The following is a 17,500-nucleotide window of genomic DNA, read 5'->3' on the forward strand; positions in this document are numbered from 1 at the left end:
ATTACAGAGACAGAGGACATTAATCTGTCCTCCATGTTGACCTCATTTCATCCACCAACAGGAGCTTTTAATGTGAAAGGGACAACGTTATAAATAGTTTGGTTGTTGCTCTCACAGACAGGAAGTGACTTTCACATTAAAATCCTCCGCAGTCCTGGTCGACCAGCACGACTGAGTCTACAATAATAACAAGAGAAGAAGAAGAAGTCCCATGAGCGCCCTCACCTGGTTGGAGATGAGGTCCTCACAGACGGACAGCGCCATCTGGATGGCGTTGGGTTTGTGGGTGACGGAGATGGCGTTCATCTTGAACTTGTCCTTGCCGTACAGAGCGTTGGCCTGACTCACCGCCTCCTTGAACACCTGCTCGAAGCGCTTGTGACTCAGGACGGCGCCCACGTTGACCAGACGAGGCTCGCAGCCGCACCGGGCCACGGAGCAGCACTGCAGGACGGCCAGCAGCAGGACGCCACGGAGCTCCACTGAAACACAGCCACACCCAGCTTCATAGTCTGGTCCACCACCACCACCACAGGAACCAGAACCACAAGAACCAACAGCAACAGTCGTCTTCAATCTGTCTGACTGTGGATTATTTGTGGGTTCCAAACTCTTTAGAGATGGTTCTGGAACCTTCTCCAGGCTGATGAGCAACAACAACTCTTTCTCTGAGCTCCTCAGAAAGCTCCTTTGTCCACAAACATGTGTTGTGAAGATCAGACTGAGACAAATCCCTGATTTATTGAAACCAAACCAGGACCTGAACCACACCTGAGTCTCATTACGTTGATGGAGACACTTCACCTCTCTGATATGTAATACTGGTGTATTTCAGTCTCATGTCTCTTGGGTTCTCTTTGACAACTTTCACGATGTTTTGACTAATTGTTCTGAACAGAAACCTTCCATCTTCACTGTCTCACCTGTAAAATGAGTCACAGGTGAGACCAGTGTGGGAGGAGCCAACCGTCACACAGACAGGAAGTAAAGTGGGTCATGAAACGTTGAAACAGAGAGAATCAGAGTCCGTCTCTGGTCCCAGACCAGCCTCAGTCCTCTACCTGCTGCGTTTAATGACCTGCCTCAGACGTGGGACATTCTGGACTTCACTTAACAGAGAATTCCCACTCCACTCAAACGTCACACGGGATGGAAACAGAACCACCTGACTCCCAGCTACCTGTCAATCAGCTGTTTAAAACTGAATCCTTCCTCCCTTCCTCTCTCCCTTCCTTCCTCCCTCCCCCTCTCCCTCCCTTCCTCTCTCCCTCCCCCTCTCCCTTCCTCCCTTCCTTCCTCCCTCCCTTCCTTCCTCCCTCCCCCTCTCCCTCCCTTCCTCTCTCCCTCCCCCTCTCCCTTCCTCCCTTCCTTCCTCCCTTCCTCCCTCCCCCTCTCCCTCCCTTCCTCCCTCCCCCTCCCCCTCTCCCTCCCTTCCTCCCTCCCCCTCTCTATCTCTCCCCCTCCCCCCCTCCCCCCCCCTCCTCCTCTCCCTCCCTCCCTCCCAAGGTCATGTTGTGTTTAATTACAGTCAGACATTACAGCATCTTGTTGTTATCTCTGAATAATCTCTCTATCAGATGGTTCTACATCACAGAGCTCATTATTCCACCGGGCTCTGCAGACAGTGAACTCATCATCAGACCAAACAACAACAAAGACAGAACCATCAGAACCAGACTGACCCATCAGAACCATCAGAACCAGACTGACCCATCAGAACCATCAGAACCATCAGAACCAGACTGACCCATCAGAACCATCAGAACCATCAGAACCAGACTGACCCATCAGAACCATCAGAACCATCAGAACCAGACAGAACCATCAGAACCAGACTGACCCATCAGAACCATCAGAACCAGACTGACCCATCAGAACCATCAGAACCATCAGAACCAGACAGAACCATCAGAACCAGACTGACCCATCAGAACCAGACTGACCCATCAGAACCATCAGAACCAGACAGACCCGTCAGAACCAGACTGACCCATCACAACCAGACTGACCCATCAGAACCATCAGAACCAGACTGACCCATCAGAACCAGACTGACCCGTCAGAACCAGACTGACCCATCAGAACCATCAGAACCAGACTGACCCATCAGAACCAGACTAACCTATCAGAACCATCAGAACCAGACTGACCCATCAGAACCAGTGAATGGACCGTGTACCGTCCTGGGTGCTGGGGGCCTCCGGGGGCCAGTGTTTAATCAGCTGTAGTGGAGTAAATGTACTCAGTTACTCTGCGGCTGATTGTCCTCATGGTCCAGCAGTCAGACCTGGTTCTACTGGGTTCTGTTTAACACAGAGACACTTACTGTTAGAGGCTGAAGGTCCTGGTCCTGGTCCTGGTTCTTCCTCTCGGCTGAATTCCGTTACAGAACACGTCGTTGTGTCTCCTGTTGATTTCAGGGTCCTCCGTTGTCTCCTCGGTCTCTCCTCGGTCTCTCCTCGGTCCCACTCCGGTTCGGTGCCTGTGGTCTCGGTTCCGTTCAGACTCAGATCAATGAGATCAACAAGGTCCCGGTTCCGGTGACGTCGTGGACGGACCAGGTGTCTCCCGGTCCTGGTGTCTCCGTCCTCTTGATTCAGACTCCGTCCGGTTCCGAACCGTCTGGACTCCGGCTCCTCTCGGCCGGACCTCGGCTCCGGTTCCTCGGTGTCGGTCGGTTCGGGCTCGTGATGACCTGATGCTCGCGAGGAGCGCGCGGCTCTGTCCTTGGATCTCTGACGCGCGCCCACGGACTGAGGAGATGAGAGCACGCGCGCGGCCGCCTGAGCGCGTGGACGAGCGTGGTGTGTTGCTGAAATGATCACGTGACTGAGGATGAGGAGCTGGTTCCTGGTCTCCTGAGGAAGAACCGTTATTAATGAAACCATGAACAGGAGCAGAGCAGCTGGGACTACGGAACCATGGAGACCAAGTATGAATAAAATAAAACATTAATAATATAAAATATATTAATAAAATAAAAATAAATAATATAAAATATATTAATAAAATAAATATAAATAATATAAAATATATTAATAAAATAAATATAAATAATATAAAATATATTAATAAAATAAAATATTAATAATATAAAATATATTAATAAAATAAAATATAAATAATATAAAATATTAATAATATAAAATATGAATAATATAAATATATAAATAAAATAAAACATTAATAATATAAAATATATTAATAAAATAAATATAAATAATATAAAATATATTAATAAAATAAAATATATTAATAATATAAAATATATTAATAAAATAAAATATATTAATAATATAAAATATATTAATAAAATAAATATAAATAATATAAAATATATTAATAAAATAAATATAAATAATATAAAATATATTAATAAAATAAATATAAATAATATAAAATATATTAATAAAATAAAATATTAATAATATAAAATATATTAATAATATAAAATATATTAATAAAATAAAATATAAATAATATAAAATATATTAATAAAATAAAACATTAATAATAAAAAATATATAAATAAAATAAAATATAAATAATATAAAATATATAAATAAAATAAAACATTAATAATATAAAATATATTAATAAAATAAATATAAATAATATAAAATATATTAATAAAATAAGATATAAATAATATAAAATATTAATAATATAAAATATAAATAATATAAAATATTATTAACATAAACATGTCCTGAAGACTGGACATTTATTTAATCTTTTTATTATTATCACTTCACCCATCACCACTCTTCATCATCATCATCATGATGAAGGAAGCCCCTCCCCCCAGCCTCTTCTTCTGTGGTTGTTTCTGTTTTTAAATTTCTTCCACATCACTGCCAGCGTTCACGACTGTTGCCACGGCAGCAGGGATGCAGCTGCAGATCCTTAATGTAGTTGCCAAGGAAACAGGCCTCTCAAATCTTCATTACCCCCCCCCCCCCCCAGTTCAACATGGGAGAGTAGAGTAGAGTAGAGTAGAGTAGAGTAGAGTAGAGTAGAGGGCAGTAGATCCAGACAGCGATCCAGCCTGGACGACACTAAAGCATCAACTAGTGTCAGAGAGAGACAGGACGTCCCTGATGTTGACCTAGCTGATGCAGGAGACAGAAGACAGTCCTGGTCCCTTTATGGGACAGTTAAAGACCTGTTAGCATCAGTTAGCCTCTGCCTGTTAGCTCCTCCCCTTTGTGTGACATCACAGCTGGTCCTTGGAGTCCGGTCTCAGCTGTGGACATGGAAGTAGGACACGTATGACCTCCTGTCTGATTATCCTCTCTGGTGTTCACAGTCATGAGGAGGTTTCCTTCAGCTTCCAGGCCACTGAGCACACACACACACACACACACACACACACACACACACACACACACACATACACACACACACACACACACACACACACACGCACACACACACACACACACACACACACGCACACACACACACACGCACACACACACACACACACACATACGGGTTTCCATGTTTGATGGGGACCAACTTTCTGATCATCACTTGCGGGGACCAGTCTTTCTTAAGGTCCCCAAGAGCTGAAAAAAATCAAGTATACTAATCTCAGTCCCGTTAGAATATACACGACCTTAAAAACCTGAAATCATGAAGTCGTGTTATCCCCGTGCTTAGTGGGGACTTAGAAAATATCGAGTCAACATGGCTCACGGGGACATTATTTACATATTATTTGCATTATTCACACAAATTCCCGTTTGATTAGTGGGGACCTGGCAAAAACATTAAGCATTATTGACACGAATTAAATGAGTCATATCAGCAACAAGTCACCAACTATTTTTAGCTTCATATTTATAATTACAGCCAAGCACCAGCATGAGTTAACTACAACACAATGGTCAGATGCTCAATGCCAACATATTAAAACTGCTCCCAACTATTAATTTATCTTATTAAACTAATTTAATGACATCACACTCACATTTAAATTGCAGAATTAACTTTTATTGACTAACTTTATAACTTTAAACTTTAAAGTCAATCATTCAAACTCTACACGGTGTGTAAAACTGAAAGCCCATGCAGTAATGTGCAGATACATTAAGAACAAAACCTGCCATACCACAGACCACACTATTTACGCTGTATTTTCCGTTTGTAGGCTGTAATACGGTTATAAACATAGAATTTGAGGTTGTGCCAGTCCCTGTTCTTAAGAGCTTCTGGTTCAGCCTTCAAACACTTCTCACAGTCGCTCTTTGCTGGTACAATACAAGATGTGATGAACTGATTCATATGCCTTTCCACCGCCTGCACCTCTGTCGGCTGCCAGGGTGTTTTCTTCTTCTGTGCAGTGTTGTTACCTTAAAGTGGTCAGAAAAAACAAATGTGTAAACAAAGGGATAAGGGAGAGTATATTCTAGGATTATGGCCTGAAGTTCCATAGTCTGATATTAGTTTACAGCAAAAGCCAGCATATACAGTAAAAAAGCACACCTTTGGAGAAAGGCCTCTGAGCACTGACTCCTGAAGATATCTCTCCAGCTGATGTTGGAAGTTTGCGTCTTTTGGATGGTGCTGGCATTTCACTCCCCTCAGTAAAGGAAAGTGTCTCCTCTGCGGATGGGTCTATGGACAATATTCAGAAAAATGTAAATGATAAAATTTTCTTTACATGTACAACAGAATGTTGAGAATACCCAATTCATTTATTGCAGTATTGGTTTTAATTATAATTAGTCAATAGTATTATTTAATCCATTAAAGTGTAAAATTGTGTTAATCACTATGTTAGCCATACATTTACATACACATATCCTCTGATTGTGTTAATCAGTGAAAACCTTCAGTGAAGTATTTTGACTACATTTTAGGAATGTTCATTTAGTTTTCTGTCGAACTTAACGATGATTAATGTACAAAACCAGTTACAACAACTGCCAATCAACTTTACCTACACAGTTAAAAGTGTTTAATTTGTCACACATTCAAAGTAAGACAGTCATGAAATATTTTTAAAGTATACTGTTATGTTTGATTTAGTTTTACATAAATGTACATTTCCCAGTCCCAGTAAGTAAGTGCATGGTTCTTATTAGTCAATAAATTAGTCAATCTGGTCATTACAGTGGGTGCACTTGTTATATATTCATGAAATACTGATTTAGATTTTTAACAAACAATTTAATAATTTTCTCTATCAACATTTGGATGAAATGGATAAACACTTATACAGTATGTGGAACTGCAAAAATTTTAGAGTGATTGTGACTTTAGCAACTGCATCTTTCTCAACTATTATATATATTATAGCTATCACAGCTACACAAGGTTACTTCTACAGTTTGAACACTACTGCACCGTGGACTGGTAGTTGGAATACATTTTAGTTATTTAGTTTAGTAACCCATGTGTCAGCTATTAGAACCATTAATGTTATTAGCCCCACTCTAGCAGACATAAATATGTACATGCAAATGAGACATGTGTAAAGACTTCACCTTTGGAGGAAGCCCCCTGAGCACTGACTCCTGAAAGTATCTTGACATCAGATGATGATGGTTTGTGTCCTTTAGGTGATGGTGGCATATCATTTCTCTCAGTAGGGGAAACTGTCTCCTCCGTGAATGGATCTATGGAAAATATAAAAACTTCAAAATGATACATATGTTTTGAAAATATATACTATTTTCCATATGTCCCCATAATAATAAGCACATTCTATGAAGACACCTTGTAATTACTACAATTCAACTCTACACTCCATCTAATCAAAGAGTGCCGAAATCCCTAGATACACTAGGTATTCACCAAAACAAATAAAATAACTTTGTTCCAGCTGAGGAAAACAGTAGAGTCTTTGAAGATAACTTATTAACAATACATACCATCAGTAGTAGATGAACAGTTTCTTTCTTGTGCACTTCCATCTTCCTCATCGCTTTCCTGAAGCTTTTCTGTGCAAGTCATACAAATTGCATGTTATCAATGTGTTTGAAGAAAAGACAGATTGATAGAATGTAGACAACAACATCAACAACAACACACACCATCTGGATCGATCCCAATTTCATCCAAGTTCTTTCCATGAAACTCGGCCAGTCTTCCTTGCTCAAGTGCCATTAGAACTTTGCTGATTTTGGCGAGTTGCAGGGTCTTCTCAGGGAGTCTATAGTACTCTCGATGGACTCTTATGTCATGTCCAAGAAAGTTGGCCAGCTGGTCCATTTCTGTGTCTGTCATGTTCAGCACAGTTGAAAGGGTTGCAGCATGCTTTCGCAGTCTGGTAGATGTCAGTGATTTAGGACACTTTGCACCACACACCATTGCAAAACCACGGAGGCAGTCTGAACCCCGGAAATGTGTCATAGCTTCTGGTCTTGCAAACATATAAGCATTGTCTTTTAGAACCCCACAAGCATCCCTCTGATTAACAAGGAGTTCTAATGCAGACAGCATTTTTGGAGTCAGGAGAACTGGAACTGGGCGACCACGTTTTCCCCTGATGATAATCCTTGAGAAATGTCTGCAGAGTTTTTTTTCTACTTCAGAGAGTGCCCAGTCCACGTCCTCGTGCGGATCCGAAGTGTCTCTTGATGAAAATGCATTTAAGGGCATACTTGACACTTCGCCTTCCCTGCGCCGGTTAAAGAGAATAATCTGGGCAAGACAAACCTTTGACAGCTCCACCCAGGCTTTTGTAGAGGGAACTTCAGTGAGTGAATTGTACCACTCATCTTGCACTTGCCTGAGATATGCATGCAGTTTTTGGACATCTTCGGTAAAGGGCATAAGACTAGGAACATTCCACTTTGCTTCCCTGATGTTCCTCAGTGCCGTAGCTGAGATCATCTCATTCCACTTCTCTTGATGAACATCTTGAAACTCACTGGCCCTTTTCACCAGCTCATTGTTGTTTGTGATTAACCCCTGAGCTTTTAAGAGTTTACTTACTTTAACCAGGGAATGCCCAAGTTTGTTTGCTAGTGATGGAATCAAGAACTTGTTTGTCTCATTGTCATACCCACATGTAACTTTTACAGCTTTGACAGTCTCCATGTACTTCTTTGGATTTATGAAATCTTCCATTTTTTTTAAAGTGGTTACTCCTCTGGCATGGTAAACGAGTCTTCCCATTTCTCGCATCTTCTCTCGCACACACTGTTTATTCTTGGCAGATGCCCCGCCTTTGTTTAACAAGTGCTGTCCAAGATCAATAATGACTTTGTCATTTTTTATTATATCGGAGATTGGGTCAGGATTCATGGCACTGATTACTTCCCACAGCTGTTTACTCATGGGTGAAGGTACAGGTCCTGTGTATGTACACATGGATTGAACACGGTTTTTTCCTGGTTTGGGGGCAGCTGATCCAGGTGTAAGTTTACAACTGCGCATATGTCGCCAGAGAACCTTTCTTTTATAAAGTCCTTGACAATATGCACAGTGCATGAAGTCACTTCCCTGTTCTTTTTTGAGTGGTCGTTTCGATGGTACCAGTTCTCCCTTTCCTGACTCCATAACAGCAGCATTGTGAGCATAGTTTCCTTTGTTGCGAATATAATCCAGCTGATTCTTTCTCTCCTTCGAACCCTTCGTAAAGCTTAGAGCTTTCGCCACATCAGCCTTATTTTCATGTGCACGTTCAAGATGCCTCGCCATCTTCGCATAAGGCTTACGACAATACAAGCAATAATGTCTCTTGTCGTACACTCTATTTCCACCTTTTTTTTGGCATGCACCAACAACTATATTATCATTTATGTCCTGACTTGAACAGGGTTCTTCTTCGTCTCTGGCCTCTTCAGAGGTAATATTTAGCCTGACAGGATTGTCCGAGGTGGTGCTGTCACAGACAAGGGAACTCTCTGAGTCAGAAGCCTCCAGTAAATGATCAAGAGTCTGAACTTTTTTCCTTTGGTTTTGTGTAAGGCTAGCTTCACTGTCACTGTCACTTTCGCAAGTGGTATCTGGAATGTAATCTTCGGCACTCTCTGAAGTTGAATCATACAGTTCATCAGAATCTTCAAGATGTATGTCTTTTATCTAAAAAAGGGAAAGTAGTTAGAAATATGTGGAGATGTAACAATTAATTCCTTAATTAAACTGACACAATTTAAATCTTTTTAAAAAAAATGTTCAAGTAATTTGTTTCGCTATTTTGCTTACAATAAAGTGATTTTTTTTGGCGTTTTGGACAGTTGATCTCACAAAAAACATATTGGTGTCAGTGAAAAGGGGATTTTTTTCAGTTTTGTCTACTTAAATATGTGTAATTTAAGACTACAATCCACTGAAGAATTGCAAATGAAAATTAGTAATTTTAGTAGTAAAACATTATTATTTGTATTTTCTTGATGACACTGTAAATGAGAACTTACAATGACACTTTTAGTCCTTCGTAGTCTCGGAACATAATTATTATTTTCATCTTGAAAAACTCCCACAACCTGTAAACAAATATTTCAATATGTATGAACATACAATTAAAGAAACAGGTACTTAAATGTTATGGCACAGTGAGGGGACATTTCGCATACCGCTTTGACCCAGTTTTTACCCACAGTTTCACCCAAGTTGTGGGAACGTCGTTAGTGTTTAGATTAAAGTAATAATTAACTAAGAAATAAACTATTTTGAAGGCTGAGATTTGCCCTGAATACCCCTCTACCACTGACCTTCTACATGCATTACATTAAACTGTTTGTTGTCATGATTACCAGTAGATTCTTATCTTAGTATATTTTTTTCCTCCTATTACTTTCTTAAAACCGACTGTGAGATCGAATCTGAAGTGATGAACATCAACATACCTGTTCAGTAGTGTTCTCTGGTCTAGCTGCATCATCCAACTGAGACTTTAGCACAGAGGAGGAATGGGAGTCATCCACTTCCTTCGTTGGAGCTGCAACAGTGGTCATCTGTAACACATATTTTATGATGTCAACAGAATGACTACCTGTTAAGTTAAAACCTTAAAGAAGAGATGTATGCCAACACACCAATTTAAGAGAAATAAAAAGTGAATTCATAATACAATATTTTAATCTTGCCCAACAATTTGATGTCTGTGTTTACACATCTGTAAAGAAACAGGCTTTGTGGGGACCTTTCACACACAATGTTAGACTTCCATGTGGGGACCAGTTTGGTCCAATTTTCAATCCACAGTTTGTGCTCACACACACTCTGAAAGTGTGTGTTGTGGGGACGTCATAAATGTTTAGAATAAAATAATAATTAACTAAGAAATAAACTCTTTTGAAGGCTGAGATTTGCCCTGAATACCCCTCTACCACTGACCTTCTACATGCATTACATTAAACTGTTTGTTGTCATGATTACCAATAGATTCTCATCTTAGTATATTTCTTTCATCCTATTACTTTCTTAAAACCATAGAAAATGAAAAAGACAGACTGTGAGATCAAATCTGAAGTGATTAACATCAACATACCTGTTCAGTAGTGTTCTCTGGTCTAGTTGTATCATCCAACAGAGACTTTAGCACAGAGGAGAAATGGGAGTCATCCACTTCCTTGGTAGTAGCTGCAACGGTGGTCATCTGTAACACGTATTTTATGATGTCATTATATTAGAATAAAACATAAGAAGTTTATTGTCATCTAAATCACATCTAAATAGAATGACTATTTTAGTTTAGGTAAAACCTTAAAGAAGAGATGCATGCCAACATGCTAATTTAAGAGAAATAGAAATTCAATACACAATAGAACACTTCATCATGGCCCAGAAATGCTAAATCTGTGTTTACACATTTGTAAAGAAACAGGGTTTGTGGGGACCTTTCACACACAATGTTAGACTTCCATGTGGGGACCAGTTTGGTCCAATTTTCAATGCACAGTTTGTGCTCACACACAGTCTGAAGGTGTGTTGTGGGGACGCCGTAAGTGTTTAGAATAAAGTAATAATTAACTAAGAAATAAACTCTTATGAAGGCTGAGCTTTACCCTGAATACCCCTCTCCCACTGACCTTCTACATGCATTACATTAAACTGTTTGTTGTCATGATTACCAATAGATTCTCATCTTAATATACTTCCTTCCTCCTATTACTTTCTTAAAACCATAGAAAATGACAAAGACAGACTGTGAGATCAAATCTGAAGTGATGAACATCAACATACCTGTTCAGTAGTTTTCACTGGTCTAGTTGTGTCATCCAACAGAGGCGTTAGTACAGAGGAGGAATGGGAGTCATCCACTTCCTTGGTAGTAGCTGCAACGGTGGTCATCTGCAACACATATTTTATGATGTCAATATGTTAGAATAAAACATATAAAGTTAATTGTCAAATGAATGTAAATGCATCGTAACAATCACATCTAAACAGAATTACTGCTTTAGCTAAGGTAGAACCTTAAAGAAGAGATGCATGCCAACATGCCAATTTAACAGAAATAAAATTTCACATATAATAGAACATTTCATCATGCCAAACAAAGTTAAATGTGTTTACACATCTGTAAAGAAACAGGCTTTGTGGGGACCTTTCACACACAATGTTAGACTTCCATGTGGGGACCAGTTTGGTCCAATTTTCAATCCACAGTTTGTGCTCACACACAGTCTGAAGGTGTGTTGTGGGGACGTCGTAAGTGTTTAGATTAAAGTAATAATTAACTAAGAAATAAACTATTTTGAAGGCTGAGATTTGCCCTGAATACCCCTCTACCACTGACCTTCTACATCCATTACATTAAACTGTTTGTTGTCATGATTACGAGTAGATTCTCACCTCAATATAGTTCTTTCCTCCTATTACTTTCTTAAAACCATAGAAAATGACAAAGACAGACTGTGAGATCAAATCTGAAGTGATGAACATCAACATACCTGTTCAGTAGTGTTCTCTGGTCTAGTTGTATCATCCAACAGAGACTTTAGCACAGAGAAGGAATGGGAGTCATCCACTTCCTTGGTAGTAGCTGCAACGGTGGTCATCTGTAACACGTATTTTATGTTGTCAGTATATTAGCATAAAAAATAAGTTTATTGTCATCTAAATCACATCTAAATAGAATGAGTATTTATGGTTAGGTAAAACCTTAAAGAAGAGATGCATGCCAACATGCCAATTTAAGATAAATAAAAATTCAATACACAATAGAACATTTCATCATGGCCCAGAAATGCTAAATCTGTGTTTACACATCTGTAAAGAAACAGGCTTTGTGGGGACCTTTCACACACAATGTTAGACTTCCATGTGGGGACCAGTTTGGTCCAATTTTCAATCCACAGTTTGTGCTCACACACAGTCTGAAGGTGTGTTGTGGGGACGTCGTTAGTGTTTAGATTAAAGTAATAATTAATCACGAAATAAACTATTTTGAAGGCTGAGATTTGCCCTGAATACCCCTCTACCACTGACCTTCTACATGCATTACATTAAACTGTTTGTTGTCATGATTACCAATAGATTCTCATCTTAATATACTTCCTTTCTCCTTTTAGCTTCTTAAAACCATAGAAAATGACAAAGACAGACTGTGAGATCAAATCTGAAGTGATGAACATCAACATACCTGTTCAGTAGTGTTCTCTGGTCTAGCTGCATCATCCAACAGAGACTTTAGCACAGAGGAGGAATGGGAGTCATCCACTTCCTTGGTAGTAGCTGCAACGGTGGTCATCTGTAACACGTATTTTATGTCGTCAGTATATTAGCATAAAAATGAAGAAGTTTATTGTCATCTAAATCACATCTAAATAGAATGACTATTTAAGGTTAGGTAAAACCTTAAAGAAGAGATGCATGCCAACATGCTAATTTAAGATAAATAAAAATTCAATACACAATAGAACATTTCATCATGCCCAGCAATGCTAAATCTGTGTTTACACATCTGTAAAGAAACAGGCTTTGTGGGGACCTTTCACACACAATGTTAGACTTCCATGTGGGGACCAGTTTGGTCCAATTTTCAATGCACAGTTTGTGCTCACACACAGTCTGAAGGTGTGTTGTGGGGACGCCGTAAGTGTTTAGAATAAAGTAATAATTAACTAAGAAATAAACTCTTATGAAGGCTGAGCTTTACCCTGAATACCCCTCTCCCACTGACCTTCTACATGCATTACATTAAACTGTTTGTTGTCATGATTACCAATAGATTCTCATCTTAATATACTTCCTTCCTCCTATTACTTTCTTAAAACCATAGAAAATGACAAAGACAGACTGTGAGATCAAATCTGAAGTGATGAACATCAACATACCTGTTCAGTAGTTTTCACTGGTCTAGTTGTGTCATCCAACAGAGGCGTTAGTACAGAGGAGGAATGGGAGTCATCCACTTCCTTGGTAGTAGCTGCAACGGTGGTCATCTGCAACACATATTTTATGATGTCAATATGTTAGAATAAAACATATAAAGTTAATTGTCAAATGAATGTAAATGCATCGTAACAATCACATCTAAACAGAATTACTGCTTTAGCTAAGGTAGAACCTTAAAGAAGAGATGCATGCCAACATGCCAATTTAACAGAAATAAAATTTCACATATAATAGAACATTTCATCATGCCAAACAAAGTTAAATGTGTTTACACATCTGTAAAGAAACAGGCTTTGTGGGGACCTTTCACACACAATGTTAGACTTCCATGTGGGGACCAGTTTGGTCCAATTTTCAATCCACAGTTTGTGCTCACACACAGTCTGAAGGTGTGTTGTGGGGACGTCGTAAGTGTTTAGATTAAAGTAATAATTAACTAAGAAATAAACTATTTTGAAGGCTGAGATTTGCCCTGAATACCCCTCTACCACTGACCTTCTACATCCATTACATTAAACTGTTTGTTGTCATGATTACGAGTAGATTCTCACCTCAATATAGTTCTTTCCTCCTATTACTTTCTTAAAACCATAGAAAATGACAAAGACAGACTGTGAGATCAAATCTGAAGTGATGAACATCAACATACCTGTTCAGTAGTGTTCTCTGGTCTAGTTGTATCATCCAACAGAGACTTTAGCACAGAGAAGGAATGGGAGTCATCCACTTCCTTGGTAGTAGCTGCAACGGTGGTCATCTGTAACACGTATTTTATGTTGTCAGTATATTAGCATAAAAAATAAGTTTATTGTCATCTAAATCACATCTAAATAGAATGAGTATTTATGGTTAGGTAAAACCTTAAAGAAGAGATGCATGCCAACATGCCAATTTAAGATAAATAAAAATTCAATACACAATAGAACATTTCATCATGCCCAGCAATGCTAAATCTGTGTTTACACATCTGTAAAGAAACAGGCTTTGTGGGGACCTTTCACACACAATGTTAGACTTCCATGTGGGGACCAGTTTGGTCCAATTTTCAATCCACAGTTTGTGCTCACACACAGTCTGAAGGTGTGTTGTGGGGACGTCGTTAGTGTTTAGATTAAAGTAATAATTAATCACGAAATAAACTATTTTGAAGGCTGAGATTTGCCCTGAATACCCCTCTACCACTGACCTTCTACATGCATTACATTAAACTGTTTGTTGTCATGATTACCAATAGATTCTCATCTTAATATACTTCCTTTCTCCTTTTAGCTTCTTAAAACCATAGAAAATGACAAAGACAGACTGTGAGATCAAATCTGAAGTGATGAACATCAACATACCTGTTCAGTAGTGTTCTCTGGTCTAGCTGCATCATCCAACAGAGACTTTAGCACAGAGGAGGAATGGGAGTCATCCACTTCCTTGGTAGTAGCTGCAACGGTGGTCATCTGTAACACGTATTTTATGTCGTCAGTATATTAGCATAAAAATGAAGAAGTTTATTGTCATCTAAATCACATCTAAATAGAATGACTATTTAAGGTTAGGTAAAACCTTAAAGAAGAGATGCATGCCAACATGCTAATTTAAGATAAATAAAAATTCAATACACAATAGAACATTTCATCATGCCCAGCAATGCTAAATCTGTGTTTACACATCTGTAAAGAAACAGGCTTTGTGGGGACCTTTCACACACAATGTTAGGCTTCCATGTGGGGACCAGTTTGGTCCAATTTTCAATCCACAGTTTGTGCTCACACACAGTCTGAAGGTGTGTTGTGGGGACGTCGTAAGTGTTTAGATTAAAGTAATAATTAACTAAGAAATAAACTATTTTGAAGGCTGAGATTTGCCCTGAATACCCCTCTACCACTGACCTTCTACGTGCATTACATTAAACTGTTTGTTGTCATGATTACGAGTAGATTCTCATCTTAATATAGTTCTTTCCTCCTGTTTACTTTCTTAAAACCATAGAAAATGACAAAGACAGACTGTGAGATCAAATCTGAAGTGATGAACATCAACATACCTGTTCAGTAGTGTTCTCTGGTCTAGTTGTATCATCCAGTAGAGACTTTAGCACAGAGAAGGAATGGGAGTCATCCACTTCCTTGGTAGTAGCTGCAACGGTGGTCATCTGTAACACGTATTTTATGTTGTCAGTATATTAGCATAAAAAATAAGTTTATTGTCATCTAAATCACATCTAAATAGAATGAGTATTTATGGTTAGGTAAAACCTTAAAGAAGAGATGCATGCCAACATGCCAATTTAAGATAAATAAAAATTCAATACACAATAGAACATTTCATCATGGCCCAGAAATGCTAAATCTGTGTTTACACATCTGTAAAGAAACAGGGTTTGTGGGGACCTTTCACACACAATGTTAGACTTCCATGTGGGGACCAGTTTGGTCCAATTTTCAATCCACAGTTTGTGCTCACACACAGTCTGAAGGTGTGTTGTGGGGACGTCATTAGTGTTTAGATTAAAGTAATAATTAATCACGAAATAAACTATTTTGAAGGCTGAGATTTGCCCTGAATACCCCTCTACCACTGACCTTCTACATGCATTACATTAAACTGTTTGTTGTCATGATTACCAATAGATTCTCATCTTAATATACTTCCTTTCTCCTTTTAGCTTCTTAAAACCATAGAAAATGACAAAGACAGACTGTGAGATCAAATCTGAAGTGATGAACATCAACATACCTGTTCAGTAGTTTTCACTGGTCTAGTTGTGTCATCCAACAGAGACGTTAGTACAGAGGAGGAATGGGAGTCATCCACTTCCTTGGTAGTAGCTGCAACGGTGGTCATCTGCAACACATATTTTATGATGTCAATATGTTAGAATAAAACATATAAAGTTATTTGTCAAATGAATGTAAATGCATCGTAACAATCACATCTAAACAGAATTACTGCTTTAGGTTAGGTAGAACCTTAAAGAAGAGATTCATGCCAACATGCCAATTTAACAGAAATAAAATTTCACATATAATAGAACATTTCATCATGCCAAACAAAGTTAAATCTGTGTTTACACATCTGTAAAGAAACAGGCTTTGTGGGGACCTTTCACACACAATGTTAGACTTCCATGTGGGGACCAGTTTGGTCCAATTTTCAATCCACAGTTTGTGCTCACACACAGTCTGAAGGTGTGTTGTGGGGACGTCGTTAGTGTTTAGATTAAAGTAATAATTAATCACGAAATAAACTCTTTTGGAGGCTGAGATTTGCCCTGAATACCCCTCTACTACTGACCTTCTACATGCATTACATTAAACTGTTTGTTGTCATGATTACGAGTAGATTCTCACCTCAATATAGTTCTTTCCTCCTATTACTTTCTTAAAACCATAGAAAATGACATGACAGACTGTGAGATCAAATCTGAAGTGATGAACATCAACATACCTGTTCAGTAGTGTTCTCTGGTCTAGTTGTGTCATCCAACAGAGACTTTAGCACAGAGGAGGAATGGGAGTCATCCACTTCCCTGGTAGTAGCTGCTGCGGTGGTCATCTGTAACATATATTATTTTAGATGTTTTTTGACAAATTTTAAATATTTTGGTTTTGTTCTGAGTTGTCATAATTTAGAAGTCCCTTTCAATCGGGGGGACTGTTCCTGAATAGTTTTTATTTATTTTTTATTTCCTTCTTATCGGCAATGTGAAACCTGTATGCTATACATAACTGAATTAAAGTACTGCCATTTCACTTTTAACTTTATCAATGCAAATGTACCTCGTAATAGAAATACTTAATTTAAATAAATAACACTACGTGATACATTTTGCATCACTATCAGCCTTTCAGTTCACTATTTACTGGGAAACATACTTGTGTTCTCCATGGGCAGTCTTCACTTCCATAGTCATAGCTTATTTCTTCTCCCTCTTTAATGTCGTTCAAGGCGAACAGACAAAGGTGAGGTTTTCCATTAACTTCAATTTTTTTCATTTTACAGTTGGGATTTTTGTGCTCATCATTAACAAGGCGCCCAAAGGACCCATCTTCTCTAGATGCATCAATACTTAAAAAAGATAGACACAGGAGAAAATAGGAATCAAAAACATCACAGCATGTCACTACAAAATTGTATATTATTGTAATTTATACTGTTGTCTCTTATGATATGCAGGTTAGTTTAGGATGCAAACAAGTCTTACCAC

The 17,500-nt window shown here is 38.7% G+C and overlaps 1 protein-coding gene across 1 annotated transcript in view; it reads right to left on the reverse strand.

Moving 5' to 3' along the window:
• grin1b (glutamate receptor, ionotropic, N-methyl D-aspartate 1b) overlaps window positions 1–16,848 on the reverse strand; it is a gene marked incomplete at both ends in the record, with an annotated part of 43,665 nt that extends 26,817 nt beyond the window's left edge. Inside the window, 13 exon segments of the mRNA XM_084552357.1 lie at window positions 226–482; window positions 2,327–2,858; window positions 9,807–9,914; window positions 10,451–10,558; window positions 11,146–11,253; window positions 11,856–11,963; window positions 12,548–12,655; window positions 13,242–13,349; window positions 13,952–14,059; window positions 14,643–14,750; window positions 15,338–15,445; window positions 16,030–16,137; window positions 16,741–16,848. Coding sequence (XP_084408483.1) covers window positions 226–482; window positions 2,327–2,858; window positions 9,807–9,914; window positions 10,451–10,558; window positions 11,146–11,253; window positions 11,856–11,963; window positions 12,548–12,655; window positions 13,242–13,349; window positions 13,952–14,059; window positions 14,643–14,750; window positions 15,338–15,445; window positions 16,030–16,137; window positions 16,741–16,848 — 1,977 coding nt within the window.
• Window positions 16,849–17,500: the final 652 nt, after the last annotated feature.

Source organism: Chelon labrosus, assembly GCF_963514085.1.
Source record: "Chelon labrosus genome assembly, chromosome: 9".
Classification (NCBI taxonomy): domain Eukaryota; kingdom Metazoa; phylum Chordata; class Actinopteri; order Mugiliformes; family Mugilidae; genus Chelon; species Chelon labrosus.